The sequence below is a fragment of the Canis lupus genome, chromosome 14 (assembly GCF_048164855.1).
Source record: "Canis lupus baileyi chromosome 14, mCanLup2.hap1, whole genome shotgun sequence".
Classification (NCBI taxonomy): domain Eukaryota; kingdom Metazoa; phylum Chordata; class Mammalia; order Carnivora; family Canidae; genus Canis; species Canis lupus.
Window position 1 is genome coordinate 10,445,187 of NC_132851.1, and position 17,168 is coordinate 10,462,354.

General features: G+C 37.0%; 1 protein-coding gene across 2 annotated transcripts in view; it reads right to left on the reverse strand.

The window, feature by feature from the left end:
- Nucleotides 1-12,555: 12,555 nt before the first annotated feature.
- The window catches only part of RSPO2 (R-spondin 2), a 149,578-nt gene continuing 144,965 nt past the window's right edge, over nucleotides 12,556-17,168 (reverse strand). For both annotated transcript variants that reach the window (XM_072774232.1, XM_072774231.1), the window contains exon 6: nucleotides 12,556-14,393. In XM_072774232.1, coding sequence (XP_072630333.1) covers nucleotides 14,278-14,393 — 116 coding nt within the window. In that variant the 3' untranslated portion in view covers nucleotides 12,556-14,277. The remainder of the gene's footprint in view (nucleotides 14,394-17,168) is intronic.

Genomic DNA, 17,168 nt, shown 5'->3' on the forward strand with positions numbered 1-17,168 from the left:
TGAGTACATTTCCTCTACCCAGTTTGTTGAGAGTTTTTATGAAGAAAGGGTGTATTTTGTCTAAAGCTTTTTTGCATCTATTGAAATAATCATATAATTTGTAGTCTCCATTTTGTTAATGTGGTATATCACATTGATTTCCAAATACTGAACCATCTTGCATCTTTAAAATAAACCCTACTTGATCAAAGTGCATGATCCTTTTAGTGTACTGTTTAACTCAGTTTGCTAATATTTTGTTGAGAATTTTTGCATCTTGCTCATCAGAAATATTGGTCTCAGTTTCCTTTTCTGGTAGCATGCCTGATTTTGGTATTAAGGTAATGCAGTCCTCATAAAATGAGTCTGAAAATTTTTCATCCTCTTTTATTTTCTGGTAGAGTTTGAAAATATTGATATTCTTTAAATGTTTGGTAGAATTCACCAGTGAAGCTATCTGACTTTAGACTTTTTTGTTGGGTATTTTTTTTTTATTAAAAATTCATTCTCCTTACTAGTAATTGATGTAAGTTTTATTTTTCTACATGATTCAGATTTGGTAGATTACTTATTCCTAGGAATTTAGCCATTTATCCAAGGTTGTCTAAGTTGTTGGCAAGCAATTGTTGATAGTAGTATCTTATGGTCCTATGTAATTCTCTGGTATCAGTGGTAATATCTCCTCTTTCACTTATAATTTCATTTATTTGAGCCCTTTCTCTTTTTTGCTGTGGTGTGTCTAGCTAAAGGTGTGTCTACTTTATCTTTTTAAAGAACTAGATCTTAATTTCATTGATCTTTTCTATTGTCTTTTGGTCTGTATTTTGTTTATTTCTTCTCTGATCTTTGTTATTTCCTTCCTTTTGCTAACGTTGGATTTAGTTCTTTCCCCCCTAGTTCCTTGAGGTTCAGTTAGGTTGTTTACTTGATCTTTCTTTTTTTAATGTAAGCATTTATCAGTATAAACTTTACACTTAGAACTGTTTTTGCTGCATCTCATAAGTTTTAGTATGTTGAGTTTTCATTTTCATGTCTCAAGATATTTTCTGATTTCTTCACTGATCCATTGATTGTTCAGGAGCATGTTGTTTAATATCTGCATATTTGTGAACTTACCAGTTTTTTTCTTATAATTGATTTCTAGTTTCAAATCTTTGTGGTGGGAAAAATGCTTGATGTGATTTCAGTCTTATTTTTATTATGAATAATTTTGTGGCCTAACATATGATCTTTCTGCAGAATGTTTCAGGTGCACTTGGAAAGAATGTGTTTTCTGCTGCCATTGGATAGAATGTTCTGTAAATGTCTGTTAGTCCCCCTCATCTAACATGTAGTTTAAGTACAACGGTTCCATATTGACTTTATATCTGGATATTCATTGTTGAAAATGGGGTTTTGAAATCCTCTATTATTGTATTGTTCTCTATTTCTCCCTTCAGATCTATTAAAAATTGCTTTATATATTTAGGTGCTTCTATAATAGGTACATAAATATTTATAAATATTATACCTTCCTATTGGATTGACCCTTTTATCATTACTTAATGACTTTCTTTGTCTCTTATTATAGTCTTTGGCTTAAAGTCTATTTTTTTCAACATTACTATAGCTACCCCTACTTTCTTTTGATTTCCATTTACATGGAATATCTTTTTCCATCCCTTCACTTCCAATCTATGAGTGTCCTTAAAGGTATACTGAATCTCTTGTAGGCAGAATATAGTGGGTTTTCTTAAAAAAAAAACTTTTATCCATTCAGCCCTTTTATGTCTTCTGATTATAGAATTTAGTACATTTACATTTAAAGTTTTGTTGAAGGTATGAACTTAATATTGCCATTTGCTCATTGTTTTTGTTGTTGTTGTTGTTGTTTTATAATTCCTGTTACTTTCTTCCTCTCTTCCTTTGTGATTTGGTAGTTTTCTGTAGAGTTATGTTTTGATTCCATTCTCTATATTTTTTGTGTATCTACTGTGAGTTTTTGCTTTGTCATTAGCATGAGGGTTACATAAAATATGGTTACATAAAATATAACAGTCTATTTTAAGCTGATAATTTGAAAGGCATACAGAAACTTTACATTTTTAGCCCCCCCCAACATTTTATTTTTTGATGTCACAATTGACATCTTTTACACTGTGTATCCAAGAACAAATTATTGTAGTTATAGTTGTTTTTAATATTTTTTCAATTTTAAAGTAGTTATAAGTGATTTATGTACCCACATTACATGATAGTGTTTTGAATTTAATTAGATATTTACCTTTGCCAGTGAATTTTATATTTTCATATGTTTTCCTGCTACTAATTAGTATTCTTTTATTTCAGCTTGAAGAATTCCCTTTAAAATTTCTAGTGAAGTCAGTCTAGTGGTGATTAACTCCTTCAGCTTTTGCTTGTCTGGAAAACTGTCTTCAATTCTCTCTGTCCTTCAATTCTGAAGGACAACTCTGCTGGATAGAGGATTCTTAGTTGGCAGGGTTTTTTTGTTGTTGTTATTTTAGTTTTTTTTTTTTTTCTTTCAGTGTTTCGAATATACTATCCCATTTCCTCCTGGCCTACAAAGTTTCTGCTGAAAATCTTCTTATGGTCTTATGGTGGTTCCCCTATACATAACATGTTGCATATCTATTAATGATTTTAAGATTCTCTCCTTACCTATAACTTTTGACAATTTAGTTACAATGTTTCTTAGTATGGGTCTCTTTAAATTCATCTTATTTGGTTCTCTCTGGGCTTCCTAGATCTAGATGTTTGTTTCTTTCTCCAGGTCATGGAAATTTTCAGCCATTATTTCTTTCATAAGTGTTTTGCTTTTTCTGTCTCTCTGTTTTCCTTCTAAGAACTCTATATTGCATATATTGGCACACTGGTCGTGTCCTATAAGTCCCTTAAGCTGTCTTCACTTTCTCATCTTTTTTTCTTTTTTTGCACCTCTGACTAGATAAATTCCATTGCCCTTTCAGTTTGCTGATACTTTCTTCTGTTTGATCTAGTCTCCTATTAAATTCTTCTATTGAACTTTTCGGTTCAGTTATTATATTTATCAGCTCTTTGATTTATTTGGTATATTCTTACATTTTCTATTTGTTGAAATTTCTAACTTTGTTCATTCATTGCACTCCTCTTCTCAGTGAGCATCTTTATACTATCATTTTGAACTATCAAGTAAATCACTTATCTCCATTCTTTTAAAGTCTGTTTCTGGAGATTTATCTTGCTCTTTTGTTTGGAAAATAGTTATCTTTTTCTTCATTTTCCTTGATTCCTTGTGTTGGTTTCTGCACAAGAGATAAAATAGCTACCTCTCCCAGTTTTGATAGAATGGTCTTCTGTAGGAGATGAACTTCATCAATTATCCCAGCCCAAGGTCTTGGTTATCTCTCAAACATTTATGATTGTCCAAGTTGACTTCTTTGTTCTTAGTCTCTCTCAGAGGTTGAGAGGTATGCCAAAGCCCATCAATATCCCAAAGGGGAGGATTACTTTCATCATCTAAATGGAGGCTGACTGGAAGCTGGACATTCAGGCAGCAGCTGGGAAAGTATGTAGTTTCCAGGAAGAAGTTGGGGGATGGCTATTTTGCCTCATCCCTCTGTGCTGGGAGTTACAGCCACGGTGGGAGAAGGGAGTGTTTCTACACCTATTAAGAACTGCTTCTTTGTTTACTACATTTCTATGGGGTCACAAATGCAAGCTCTATTAGCTATCAGTGCTCAGAGACCTGGAGGTTTGTCCTTCATGCAGCAGCTGTGAAAGCTGTGGTCCCAGACATGTATATAAGCTCCTTCCAAGGAGATACTGGTGACTTGGAGTGAGCTAGAGGAAGAAGGTGGAGAAGGGGTCCACCAGCTTCTCTGGTCTCCAGGAAGGATTGTTGCCAGCCCATAAATGTAAATTAGAAGGCTGACCATCAAACAAAGCTTTTAAAGTATGCAGAAAAACTCTTTCCTGGAAAAGACTGTGAGATGTGCATTTTTGCCTGTTTCCTCTACACTGAGGCCCTAAGAGAACAGCCAATTAAGAACTCCTTTTCTGTGTGCTACAATCCTGTAGGATTTATGAATGGAAGTTCCATTGGGTATCAAAGCTAGGCAATCTGGGGACTTGTCCTTCAGGTGATGACACAAAACCTAAGGTGCAGACATGTCTACAGACTCCTTCCAGGGAGATACTGGTGACTTGTAGCTGGTGAGGGAGGTGTCTACTGGTTTCTGTGGTCTCCAGGGAGGATTACAGGTAGCCCCTAGATGTGTGCTAAATTAGAAGCTTAACCATCAGGTAGCAGCTTTTAACATATATAGGTAGACATCTTTCAGGGAACAACTGAGAGATGAGCAGTTTTGCCTGTTCCCTCTGCCCTGAGTCACAGGGAATAGCAACAGTGTGTATTCACACCAGTTAACAATTGTTTGTTTGCTATAGTCTCTTGGACACAAGCCTCCCTGTCATTGAGAGCTAAGTGTTTAGAGGTTCTGTTCCTCAACAGGAATCTTAAAACTTGGGGTATTACATATGGTTCTTCCTCATGGAGAAACTGGAAGTTGGAGTTCCCTCTTGATTGGTGTTATGCTGGGAGTGGTGTTGATGGTAAATGTATATCTCAGTCTTTCCTATCCACTCTGATGTCGATATTTTCTCATTTGCTCAATGTAGGAGCCACTTAGCTAATTTCTAGATCTCTTCCAAAGGTCATTACTCTCTAGCTATACATTCAGTGTGTCTGTAAGAGAAGGAGAATTCAGGAGCCTCCTATTTCACCATCTGGTTGACTGCCCCACTAATAGATTTGATAGATTGCCTACTCTGGTTACATAAAGTAAATATGTGGAGAAAACCTATAGAGATTATGTGCTACCATGGCTATCTAATGATTATGTATGAATCTTTGGAAGTTTGACAACAAATTATTTTACTGCCATTATCAGGATGTCAAAGTCTGCCATCAAAATAAGACACTTTATTAAAAGTACATATCATTTTTCCTATTCTAATTCTAAACAAGTTGATTATTTTGCTCAACAATTCTTTTGACTTTTTTTTTTTTTTGCTTTTTTATTATCTACAGACCAGGTTTTAACTAATAAGTAAGATAGTTTCTTGATCCCAAGAAAAAGTAAACTGAAAAACTGCATTACAGAGTAAGTCCATGCTAAGGTCATGAATAACCCCAGAATTTCAGTAGCTTAATACAATAAGGGTTTATTTCTTATTCATGCAAAATCTGATTTAGTTTTGGCAACCACCCAAGGAAACTGTTTTCCATGTAGTGACTCAGAGATCTAGGTTGCTCCATCTGTGACTATAAAGGTGGCCCTACCTCATAGCCGAAAGAGAAAAGAAACAGAACAGACATGTGCTCATAAATGCCCTCACTCTAAAGTGACACACATAATTTGCAGCCAAAAATCCATTGGTTAAAATCAATCACAAGGTCCCATTCAACTGCAAGAAGATTGAGAAATGGGATGCTTCCTGTTGATCACAAAGGAAAGAACTCATTATGAGTCAGCCATCGGTGTTTCTGCCATTTAGTTTTTCCAGATAGTATATGTAGGAAAGGGCAGACTTGGGAGAAGCATGTATAATGGGGGAAAAGGTTAGAAATGTATTTATTTAATTTGAAAATGTAATGAAAGTCCTTAAAACTTTAGTTATCCTGTTTTACACAGTAAACATTGAAAAGAGTATTTTAACACTTATCTTGCTTTCCAGTTAAACACCATGATTTTGTATGTGTGGGTAATACTAACTCTGCTCAAACATGTATGGTCCTGCATCAGAGGGCTGTTACAAAAGTACCTCAATAATTACAAGTTTAAAAAAATCCTCATTGTTGAAAATTACAAACCCAAGGACCTATAATTCACAAAGTGCTTGTTTTGTTGTTCACTTGATATAGTTTATTAAATTTGAAAGAAATAAAGGAAAATTCTTTCTTGGGTCATTGAGATAATTATTTCATCATAAATGTAGATGAAATTGGTAGGTGATATAGTAACCCGAAATTAAGTATCATTATCACATTTGTGTAAAGAGTAGTTTCCAAAGTTTTTTGAGCTTTGATTCATTTTAAGTTCTTTCTACATTGAAAACATTTTCAAGGAGATTATAAAGTATTGGTTAGTTTCACTCTTGGAGTGTACAATGAAGAAAACAATTTGAGAAGACCGAACTCCTCAATTATTACAAATTTTTCCTAATTGTCCTTCACTTCTCTTGATATTTTTATTCTAAAATGAGAGGGAAGGAAACTATGTAAACTTTAAATCCCAGTTCTTGGTCACTGTTAGCAACTACCTGCTCCTAGTTTTTCTCCCTGGACACTTTTCCAAATCTCTTTACTGGTTCATGTTTAAGGATCGAATGCTTTTAAGTCTCTTTTCTCTTCCTTGGTCATTCTCTGCATCAGCCCATAAGCATCCTTGGTTCCCAATGCCATTTATACACTCACACATCTCACAATTTTATCTCTAGATCTGAACTTTTCCCTAAATTCCAGATTTGGAGATATCTAGCATCTAGAGATCTAACAGGCATCTCATACTTATGTGAAAAATAGATTTATGTTTTCTCCAGTTTTCCCCCATCTTCCATATATATCCTGTTGCATAAGGCAAAAACCTAGGGGACATATTCGGTTCCTTTTTTTCCTTCATAACTATCCCCTCTATCCAACTCACTGGCAAGTGTGTGGACTCTTCTGCCAAACTATGTCCTAAATATAATCACTTCTCTTCTTATTTACTGCCACCTACCAGCCCAAGTCACATTAATTCTTATATGATTACTGAAATAACCTGCTGATTTGTCTGTCTGCTTTCACTCTGAAAACCCACCTTCCACACAGCAGACCAAGTGAATAGGTTAAAGGAATCAAATCACATCATTCTCCTGCTTAAATCCTCCAACGATTTTTCTAAACATAGACTAAAGCTTTGGCCATAGCTTTTATGACCCTTCAACAGCATAGCCTTTGAGTCCTCCTAACCTCCTGCTGGTCCCATGTTCCTTCTGACTATACTCCAGCAATCCTTTCCTTTTGTCTGTACTTTGATCATACTAACTTTGTTTGCACCTTAGGGCCTTTGCACTAGCTGTTACCAGTGTCTGAACTACTTCTTTCTATACACAGCATCCAGACTTCATGCCAAAGTTCCCAGAGATGCCTTTCCTGACACTCTTGCCACTGTCACATAATCTGGTCTACTGTCTCCATAGTAGAGGAGCTTGAGAGGATATAGAATGTTAGTCTAAGAATTATCTTTCATTCAAAATGAACAAACCAAGAACAGAGGCACTGCAACCATTGCTTGTTAAGTTCTGTAAGGAGTAGCATTCATTGCAAACTCAATTTTCATAGACTAAGGCAGGAAATGGAAGCCAAACTCTAATGGAAGGAAAAAGTACCAAGATAATGGGGAATACAATTGAGGAAGTATGGATCCCAGAAGTAAAGACACCAATAAGTATAAAGAATCATTTTTTAAAAGTTTTCTTGGTTGTGTTTAAAATGAGTCCACTGCATTAATTCACACAGACTAGGACAAAGGAAGAGTACACCACTGACACACATCACAGAAAAAGGACAGAGAGGCCCTGATGTTGAAGAGACAGAGAAGAAAGAGAAAGAATGTCTAACCAGAATGCAGGAGCTTGGGGCTGTGAGAGGATACTAGTGCTACTTATACTGGTGAAAAAGATAGGAGAAAACTTAGAAAAAAAAAATTTTTGTTTTGTTTTTTTGAGTTTTTACCATTTCACTTTAGATTTGGGCCTGAAGTGTGTATGACATCCTTTGGCAAATAAAGACATCTAGAATTGGGAGTTAGCTATCAAGAGTAGAAATAGAACTTTCAGACTTAGTCACACAGAAGGTAGTTTTAAAATGGCATATTTTTTCAGTATATTTGTTGGACTTGTGTAGAGGCAGAGTGTGCACAGCTGAGGCAGAGTTAGAGGCAGCCTCTCACAGAGTTTGTAAGGAGAGTCCACCAACCAACAGGTCATCTGCTATATTTAGACTGCCACCTGTTTTTTGTAGCTGGCAAGCCACTAATTTTACATTTACAAAATGGTTAGAAAAAATCAAGACTACTATGGTGAAACACATGAAAACTGCATGAGAGTCATACTTAAGTGTCTGCAAATAAATTTTTATTGCAATATAGTCATACCCACTTGTTTCCATACAGTCTATGGTGGCTTTCATGCCACAGTGCCATCACCGCTGAGTTGTGGTTACCAAGACTGAATTTCCTATAAAGCCTAAAGTGTTTACTCTCTGGCCCTCTGAGAAAAAAGTTTGCTAACTCCTCTAGGAAGAAGTCTTGTGGCTGTCTTGAACTAAATTAGCAAGAGAAAGAAAGGAAGCCAGTAGAAGAGAATCAAGTGAAAGTTGAATGTGCACCTGGGTGGCATGCTGCCACAGAGACTGAGGTTATAAAACTGGAGGACTCAATTGACTCACAAAGGTTATAATCCTAGACTTACAACTTTACTTTTCTGTCTTTAGGGGTACCTTGGTGGTACTGGTGTTTCTGAGAGAGACTGGTCAACACCTTGGGCATGAAGTTGACCTGGGAAACCAAAAAGCTATAACTCAACTGTCAACTTCAATCTCTTGGTCATTTTTCCTTGGAACATCTTTGTTGGGAAGGATTCTGAGACTTGTGTTTAGCTCAGGAGTGGTTATCAGTGTCTCCTAATGTGAGGGGAGGTAGCACATGGCAGTTTGTTATAATGAGTCATCCTAGATTAACATGGGAAATTGTCTAAATCTTTGACACATTTTTCAGACAGACGGTTTGACCTCTCAGGTTTTATGTATTTATCATTTACTTTCAAAGTCATTGTTGCCCTTACATCTGTGCCTTCACAATTCAAGGATATCAATCATTATGGTAAGTATGTCCAAGTTTAACTGAAAGGAATCCTTGACAATTTTACAATAATCATCCTGATGCATTCAGTCTTTTCTTGATCCTTACAAGCTGCGTAGGTAAAGAGAAAGTTAAAAGGGTACTGTGTTTTTTAAGGTTTTTATTTATTTATTCATGAGACAGAGAGAGAGAGAGAGAGAGAGAGAGAGAGAGAGGCAGAGACACAGGCAGAGGGAGAAGCAGGCTCCATGCAGGGAGCCGGACGTGGGACTTGATCCCAGGTCTCCAGGATCACGTCCTGGGCTGAAGGTGGCGCTAAACCACTGAGCCACCCAGGGTGCCCAGAGGACTGTGTTTTATGTAAAAAATTACAAGATAGTATTTTAGAAGAAACTGGAGGGTATTTAAACAATAGCACTATCAATATATCAACAGAAAAAGTGGTGGAAATATACATAATAAGTTGGAGTCAAGCTAAGGGCAAGGATATTTAGGGTAATGAAGCTGTCTAGAAGAGAGGCAAAGAGAAACAGCACAGCCACAGCAAAAAGAAAGTGGAGAAGTGGGGAAAAGTTCAGGAGATACTTCTGAGGTAGGCTCATTAGAATCTAGGAACTGATTAGATGTAGGGAACAATGGGAGTAAATGATTACAAGAATGTTCATGTAACCAACTATGTAAGTAAAGACTTTATTAACTATTAAATGGGGAAGGCAAGAGGAGGAATTGTTTTGTGGGAAGATGTTAGTGATTATGTTGATTATTTGCTTGCTTGCTCCTGGGTCCATGTTGTTCCCTAGAGAGGGAACTACATTACTCAGGCTCCCTGGTTTCCAGTCAGGTTTGAGCAATAGGTGTGGGTAGATGAGCAAAGATTGGAAAGTAGGGATAAGTTAGGTAATGTTCTTAGGGGGACCAGATATTTTCCAAGATTTTAGCTCCCACCAGATAAGCTTCCTGTCTTTGGTTCCAGATTCTAGCTTTAGCTACAGTCCTAGCTTTAGCTACAGTCTAGAGACTGAGAAAAAAGTTTGCTATAAGAACATTTGCCAGCTCTAGCTTTAGCTACAGTCCTAGCTCCAGCTAAGTGACCTTACCTTTTTTAAAAGATTTTATTTATTATGAGAGACACAGGGGTGGGGGCAGAGGGAGAAGCAGGCTCCAGCAGAAGGGACTCGATCCCTCGAGATCTCTCCTCGAGACCTGGGACTCGATCCCAGGTCTCCAGGATCAGGCCCTGGGCTAAAGGCAGCGCTAAACCACTGAGCCACCTGGGCTGCCCAATGACCTTACCTTCTGGATTTGGAAAACTCAACCTCTTCCTTCTATTCCCCCTGCCTTAGGGATGACAGTAGCTTCCTGCTGTTGTTAATCTCTGGGTGATATTGTCGTCCCCACTTCAGCTTGCCTCCTTTATTACCCGTGTAATCAATTCTCAGTGTTCAATTCCCTGTTTGAAATACCTCAACTGGTTTATTTCCTTGACTGGAGCTTGACTGATGTGGTAATCGATTCAGTTTTAGATACATTGAGCTTAACTGTGTGGCTCCCTAGTCAAGATCTCTAATAGGCTTGGAAATCATTACCAAAGACCTGGGGACAGAGAGATGGGTTTGGAAATCAATAGCATACAGATGGTATCTGAAGCCATAAGGTCATACTTCCCAAGTCGAGGAGGTGAAGAGATTAAAAGATTAAATAGTGGGCTCACCTATGAAATGTCAGTATTTTGAGTTTAGGCTAAGAAAGAACTTGACCAAAAAGAAGTAGAAAACCCGGGTTAGGAATGTCATAGAGGTCAAATGAGAAATGAAATTCCTAAAGGAAATAAAGTTTACATAAAGTTAAACATTGTGGAAACAGGACACACAAGAAAGGAGGCAAATGTTCTTATATTTACCAAGGGTAACATCACTGCTCCCTTGGTGACAACAATGACAATGCAGTAGTGGGGAAGAAATCAGTGAGAAGGGAATAAAGTCAGAGCCATCAATGACTATAAACTCCTTTTTCAGGAGAGCAGACAGTGAAGACCTTGAGAGGTCTTCAAGGAGCAGACAGTGAAGACCTTGAGAGGTCTTCAAGGTCTCACTGACCTTGAGAGAAATAGTGCCTGAGTTAGAGGAGAGGAAGAGCTGAAGAAATGCCAGAAATGGATACTGAAAGACCACACAAAAGATGAGGAGGCCAGATGCATGAGTGGAATGGTTATTCCTTTTTGAAAGGGGGAGGATGGTGAGATTGGTCAACATTAGATATATTTACAGGGTTACTAATTCTACCTTTTCTAATGAATTATCAAGTAGTATCTACCATGTACAAACTTCTCTAACATGAACAGAGGTATTATTTCACTTTTCTCTCGCCTACTCATAGCTCTCAAAAAAAAAAAAAAATGGAGGAATCCCACACCTCAGGCTAAGTGCTTGCTTCTCTCCAAATGTTTCTAGCAAAACATGAAAATTTCATGTATACAGTGATTGCTAGTAGCATATGAGAACATTCATAAAATTGGCTTTTCCTAAGTGCTTATCCGTCAAACTGTTGTCATGAGGACATTTAAGGTGTATTCTCTTAGCAATTTTCAAATATGTGGTATTGAATTAACTATAGTCACTCTGCTGTACATTGCCTTCCCCATGATGTATTTGTTGTATAAGTTTGTACCTTTTGATTGCCTGCGCCAATTTCCCCTACCCAAATTTGACAAAGCTGTGATCCCATGACTTACTTTTATAGATGCTAAGCTCCCTGAAAATATTGAAACACCAGTTTCATATATTCTATATTTATAGACATCATGTAAATATAGAAATGATATAGCTACTTTTGGAAAACCACCAGCTCTTCTTTGTATAACCCGACAGCTATAAATTACAATGTAGTATGTGTCTGTTGTATATTTGCTTATAACTGGAAGGCTTAGAAATGAAGCAGCTATAAATCAATTCCCACAAAAATAAAAATTTGGTCAAATAATGTCCCAGCATCAAGCAATAAATCAAAGGGAACGAATGTTTTCATAAATATAGTTTTGTTGATGAGAATGGAATGTGTTTTAAATAATTTAAATATCAAGAAGAGAGGCAATAACAGGTAAACTTAGGTAGCAATTTAGTATATAACCCTGTGCTAACCGTACTTTACACATTTTACCTAATTTAATCCTTAAAACACAGCCCTACAGACAGATAATACTGTTACCTCCATATCACAGATTAGGAACAGAGCCTGAGAGAGAGAATTTGTCCCAGGCTACTCTGGAACTCAGGCAGTATGGCTCTAAAATCTCTGCTGCCCAATGACCTTACCTTCTGGATTTGGGAAACTCAAATTGGATTTGGGTCCCCTGGATGGCTCAGTCAAGTGTCTGACTCTTCATTTTGGCTCAAGTCACAATTTCAGGGTCATGGGATCAAGCCACACATTAGGCCCTATGCTCAGCAAGGAGTCTGCTTAAGATTCTCACTCTCCCCTCTGCCCCTCCCCAGCTTGTGCATGCTCTCTTCTCAAATCATCGTTTTTAAAAAGATCTACTCCTAACCACTCTAGTGTAATTTATACCCATCTAGTTCCTAGATAGTTACTAATATTGGTTTTTAAAAACTTTGCTTTTTTTTTTTTAAGGATTATTTAGGGGTAGAGTATTGCTTTTTTCCCTAAATGTATGGCTAAAGAAAACTTCCACAAAGAATAATTTTGAACTTTTTTAATGCATGAAAAGATCATCTCAGAAACAGAACAGATACTGACTTTTTAACGATGAAGCATTATATAAAGAAGCCCCCTCCCCACTTAGTAAATAGGAATATAGTGTAAATAGATTGAAAGGAGGTGAAAACTTTAGGATTCAATGCAAATCCTAAAGTAGTATACAACATTCATATATGGCTTCTTATCTCATAGCAATAGTATTCTCATAATGATGTATATGACATTCATACTTATGGTAAGATGCTTTTGACTCAAAAGTTAAACAAAAATGGTGGAGAGGTAGTTTTGCCAATGCAAGGTGAGAAAAAAGGCTTTACCTTGCTTTTTTTTCCCTTAAACATCTGTAACCATTTCACTTTGTTCTAATTTTCTTCTGAATTAGTCAAGACAACAATGATGCTTTTAGAAGCCAATTTCAAAACCCTCTAGGAATGGATTCCCCCAACTACACAATGATGTTTTTGATACAACTCCTCTGAAAGTCCCCTGGAAGGCTCCACAGTGTTCTTCTGTCTTGGAAAGGTTACCGATTTTGGCTCCAAGAAGACCTGTTAAGATCTGACCAGCAGTTATAGGGATCCATTCCTATTTTCTCCTCGAATTCTATGCATGGTCTCATGATGGTAATTTCTACAGTGACCCAAGAATATTGTTATGTACCCTGTCATGGTAAGTCAGGGATGGCTTTAAATAAATGCGTGTGTGTGTGTGTATAATAAAGTTTGAAACAAAAGTTTGAAAAATTCTCTAGCTAGGCAGTGAGACAGCATGATGAGTACTAGAAGGGACTGCATGTCATTCCTCATGTTTTCAATTGTGTTTCATAAAGTCCTCACATCTCAGATGGAAAGGGAGTTTCCGCTTCTGCCTGTCACATGCTTTATCTGCATGAGGAGACAGAGGGGGGAAGGTCTACTGATATTCAAATTCTTTGACACTGGTCATTTGAGCCTATGTACAAACTAGCTTATCCTATTTTTACAAAGGGAAATAAGCCCTCAAAAGAAAAGTTAAATGTCAAGGGGCAACAAAACATTGGTCAATTCGCAAATCTAGAACAGTCATTTACTGGACAATGGTTAGGAACCACTAGAAACAAAGTGACATTAATTGGGGATGACTTGTTACACATCAGAAAGCATAAATATACAGTAAGTAGGAGGTTTATATGTTGCCCCACAGAATATGTACAAGTTGGAGCTACTGTGAGGCTGAGCAGGAATTCCTGGACCATACCCCCAGCTCAAAGCGGATCTCCGCATACATTTATCCTTGCAAATGCACAATGTGAGAAATCAAGGTTGCCAGTGAAACAGCACTTTGCCTGCTGAGTGTCTTCTTCCCCACAAATATGCACAAGTCTGTTCTCCAGTGGTGGTCTGTGGCCTCACAGCTCTTGCCCCCTCCATGGTGCCACGATCTCTCAGTGGCACATGGAGCCAAGGCATACGCTGGACCCCTACTTCTGCTTCCACTGGTTCGTAAGCTCCTGCCTTCACAGTCTCCAGATGCAAATCAAAGCATAAATAACAGGCCACGCTCGTGGCTCCTCCATTCACAAGGTTACTAGGAACAGATACTGGTCAAAGCAGCGCAAGTGCCACATGCCAGTGTCCAGGAGTGGAGAGTAGCTTTGTGCACTTTTGCAAAAATACCCCCCCCACAACAACAACAAAAAAATCTACCCTACATGTCTTTTATTTTACTGATTAGCCCTGTCTGTAGCTAGGAAGACACTGTGTTGCTCCTGGGCTCTTTCTATCAGCTTCCTCTTCTTTTTCTTGTTCTTCTTCTCCTTTGCCTTTGGGGCTCTCTTTCCTACAATGGGGGAAAGAGAAAGAAATGAAGACACGTCAGAAAAGAAAACACAAAACATTAAGACCTTTACACAAAGCCCATCTGGAAAACATCACCTATGGAAAAAGCAGCCTCAAAGAGAAAATTGTTCACATTAATTTTGACGGAATAATAATAATTTACTAAATTGGATATGCTGTCTAAAACAGAGACTGATCTTCCTGTTATAGGGAACTGGCATATTTAAAAACCTCCCAGCGGCCTGATCAGTCTTGCAAATATCATCCTGCCACAAAAATTCCATTTATCCCCTCCGACTTGTAACAATACTACCCTTTACTAGACATCTTTACATCTTTCTCCTGCTCCACATGTTGGTGGGTCGAAAGAAAATAAGCATCTATCTACAGTAAATATACCAGAAGTTTCAAACTCCTTTCTCCCTGCCCTTACCCCCAGGAGAAAAAAAAAAAAAAAAGTCTTGCTTCTAACATTATTCCTTCCCTGCTCTCCAAATGCCCGCATATGAAATGACATAGGTGGAATACTTCTTTGTTTTCTATAAAAATTCATGAGGACACCATTCCTTATGTGGCTTATGGCCTCTTATACAAATCTTCTAGACCAGTTATTCTGATTATTGTGAGCAAGAAAAATTCTGGTTTGTCCTGAAGACCTGGCAATAGGTGTCTTACTACCAGAAGATCATGCCACCACATAAGCCTATTCTCCTCTTTGCTTCCACCATCAGGAAGACCAGACCATTAGCTAAATCGTTGAGATTTGTCTCCATCAGGAGTTTTTTAATATAGCTCTCCCTTTGCCTCCACTGTATTTCACTTCTTGGATCTTGTGGTGTGGTCCATAGTTTTTACAACATCTCAACATTTCAAGTATGTATACCAAAGATCATGAGAGAAAAAAAATTTAGGTTCTAAACCCACAGGAATCATGGGAATTTTAGGACAGAAAAGAGCTTAAAGGTCACTGAGTTGTGCAGAAATTAAGTAATCACCATACACCTTCAGAAGAGAAAGATTCTTCCCTCAACAGACTGTCAACTTTCCTACTTCCATTTTAATTGTGTAGTCTTACATAACTTCTCTCTTTGGTGAAGTACAGCTCTTAGATATTATAGTAATCGGTACCACAAATAGGACATTCAGTTCTAACACATGCTTTCCATCCTTCCAAGACCCTTTATCACAGGGACATAGCTGGCCAGCTTTTCAGTTGAGACAATGGAGGTGGCAGCTGAGGTAAGAAAAGGAAAAGAAACAGGCCAGAAGTTAGGGAGCTAGATCTATGCCTTAGGAAAGCAGAATCATACTAGATTACAAGAGTCTAGAAGATTTCTAAACAAGGGAGGGATTTCTCATTTTGTTTGGGATGGAAAACCGTCACATGGTTGCCACATAGTTGACAGTTAACAAGCATTTGCAGAGTAAAACTTTATCACAAGATAAAGAATAATTTTAATAGGACACTAAAGCAAAATAATCAGAATATAATCATGCCCTCACAGTAAATTATGACAGCCCCTGAAGTTAATTTCTGGTTCTTATTAAATTCTAGCATTAGTGTTACATGGTATCTTGCCATCTTTAAACATAGTTAATCCTACCCAATGAAACCATAGTCCAAACCATCATTAATCAAAGAAGTGGTAAAGTTACTTTAGATATAATGATGAGACACACACCTAATGAAGACAGAGAGAGGAAATACTTAACATAAAATTTCATATTTTAAAAGAAGCTTCAGTTATAAAATTTTTAAAGATTTCCCTAGCTCTATATTTTCTCTAAACAAACAACAAAAACTTTAGTTAAAATCACTGCTGACTACACTGTAAAAATGAGCTGATGTTTAATTTAATCAAAGCCTGGAGTTTCTTTTAAAAGCAAATTGAAATTGAGTAAATGGAAAAATAATATTACTAGATGTTTAAATGTGTTAAGATAAAAATATGCTATTTGTTCAAGAAATCTATTCACATTCATCATTTCAATTTTTCATGTGAAAAATGTACAGTACTTTCACTAACAGAAAAATCTATGCTAAATAACTGGAAATTCTTATTTTAAGAGAGGGTCAATTTCATGCCACTTACCTAATATATCATTCTGATGTAATCGTCAATATCAAATGGTCCTCGGGTTTGCTGGCTGATATAATATAGTGTGATAGGAAAGTTACTCAATATTTGCATTAAAGAGTTCATGGTATGGCCAAAATTTCAGCAATGCTTCTGGAAACTTACATAAAATAAGTTTTCAAGTTGTACAACTATTCCACTGGCAATAAGTTATATGGTACTGGTTTCAACTAAAGATGTTTGGGAGACCTAATTACAACCCTAAAAATTTTCCTCAGAAGTCTCTTTTGAATGACATCTCTATGCTATTGGTTCATTGCTTGGTTTTGTTTCTGGTCAGCCCCATTTCTCATGTAGGATACATTGCAAATACCAGAGAATTAAGATGGTTAGCCAAGATTTGACCACAGATAGGCCTAAATTAACTGAAAATATTTTGTGGTCCGTAGTAGACTATTTTGACTTAAAACCCAACTCAAGGTAATAAAAAAATACTAAAATAAAACCTAAGGTATAAAAAAGATCTTGTACATATTTTCTTCTGAACTCTGCTAAGATTTTCAAACCTAAGAAATTGGTAAGATTAAAGCTAACAGAAAATACAAATACTGTTTTGATCTATACATTTGAAAATATGTTATATTGGACATTCAAGTGTGCTAACTTATGTTTGTTTCTTTACACCTGTGGCTGTTTAG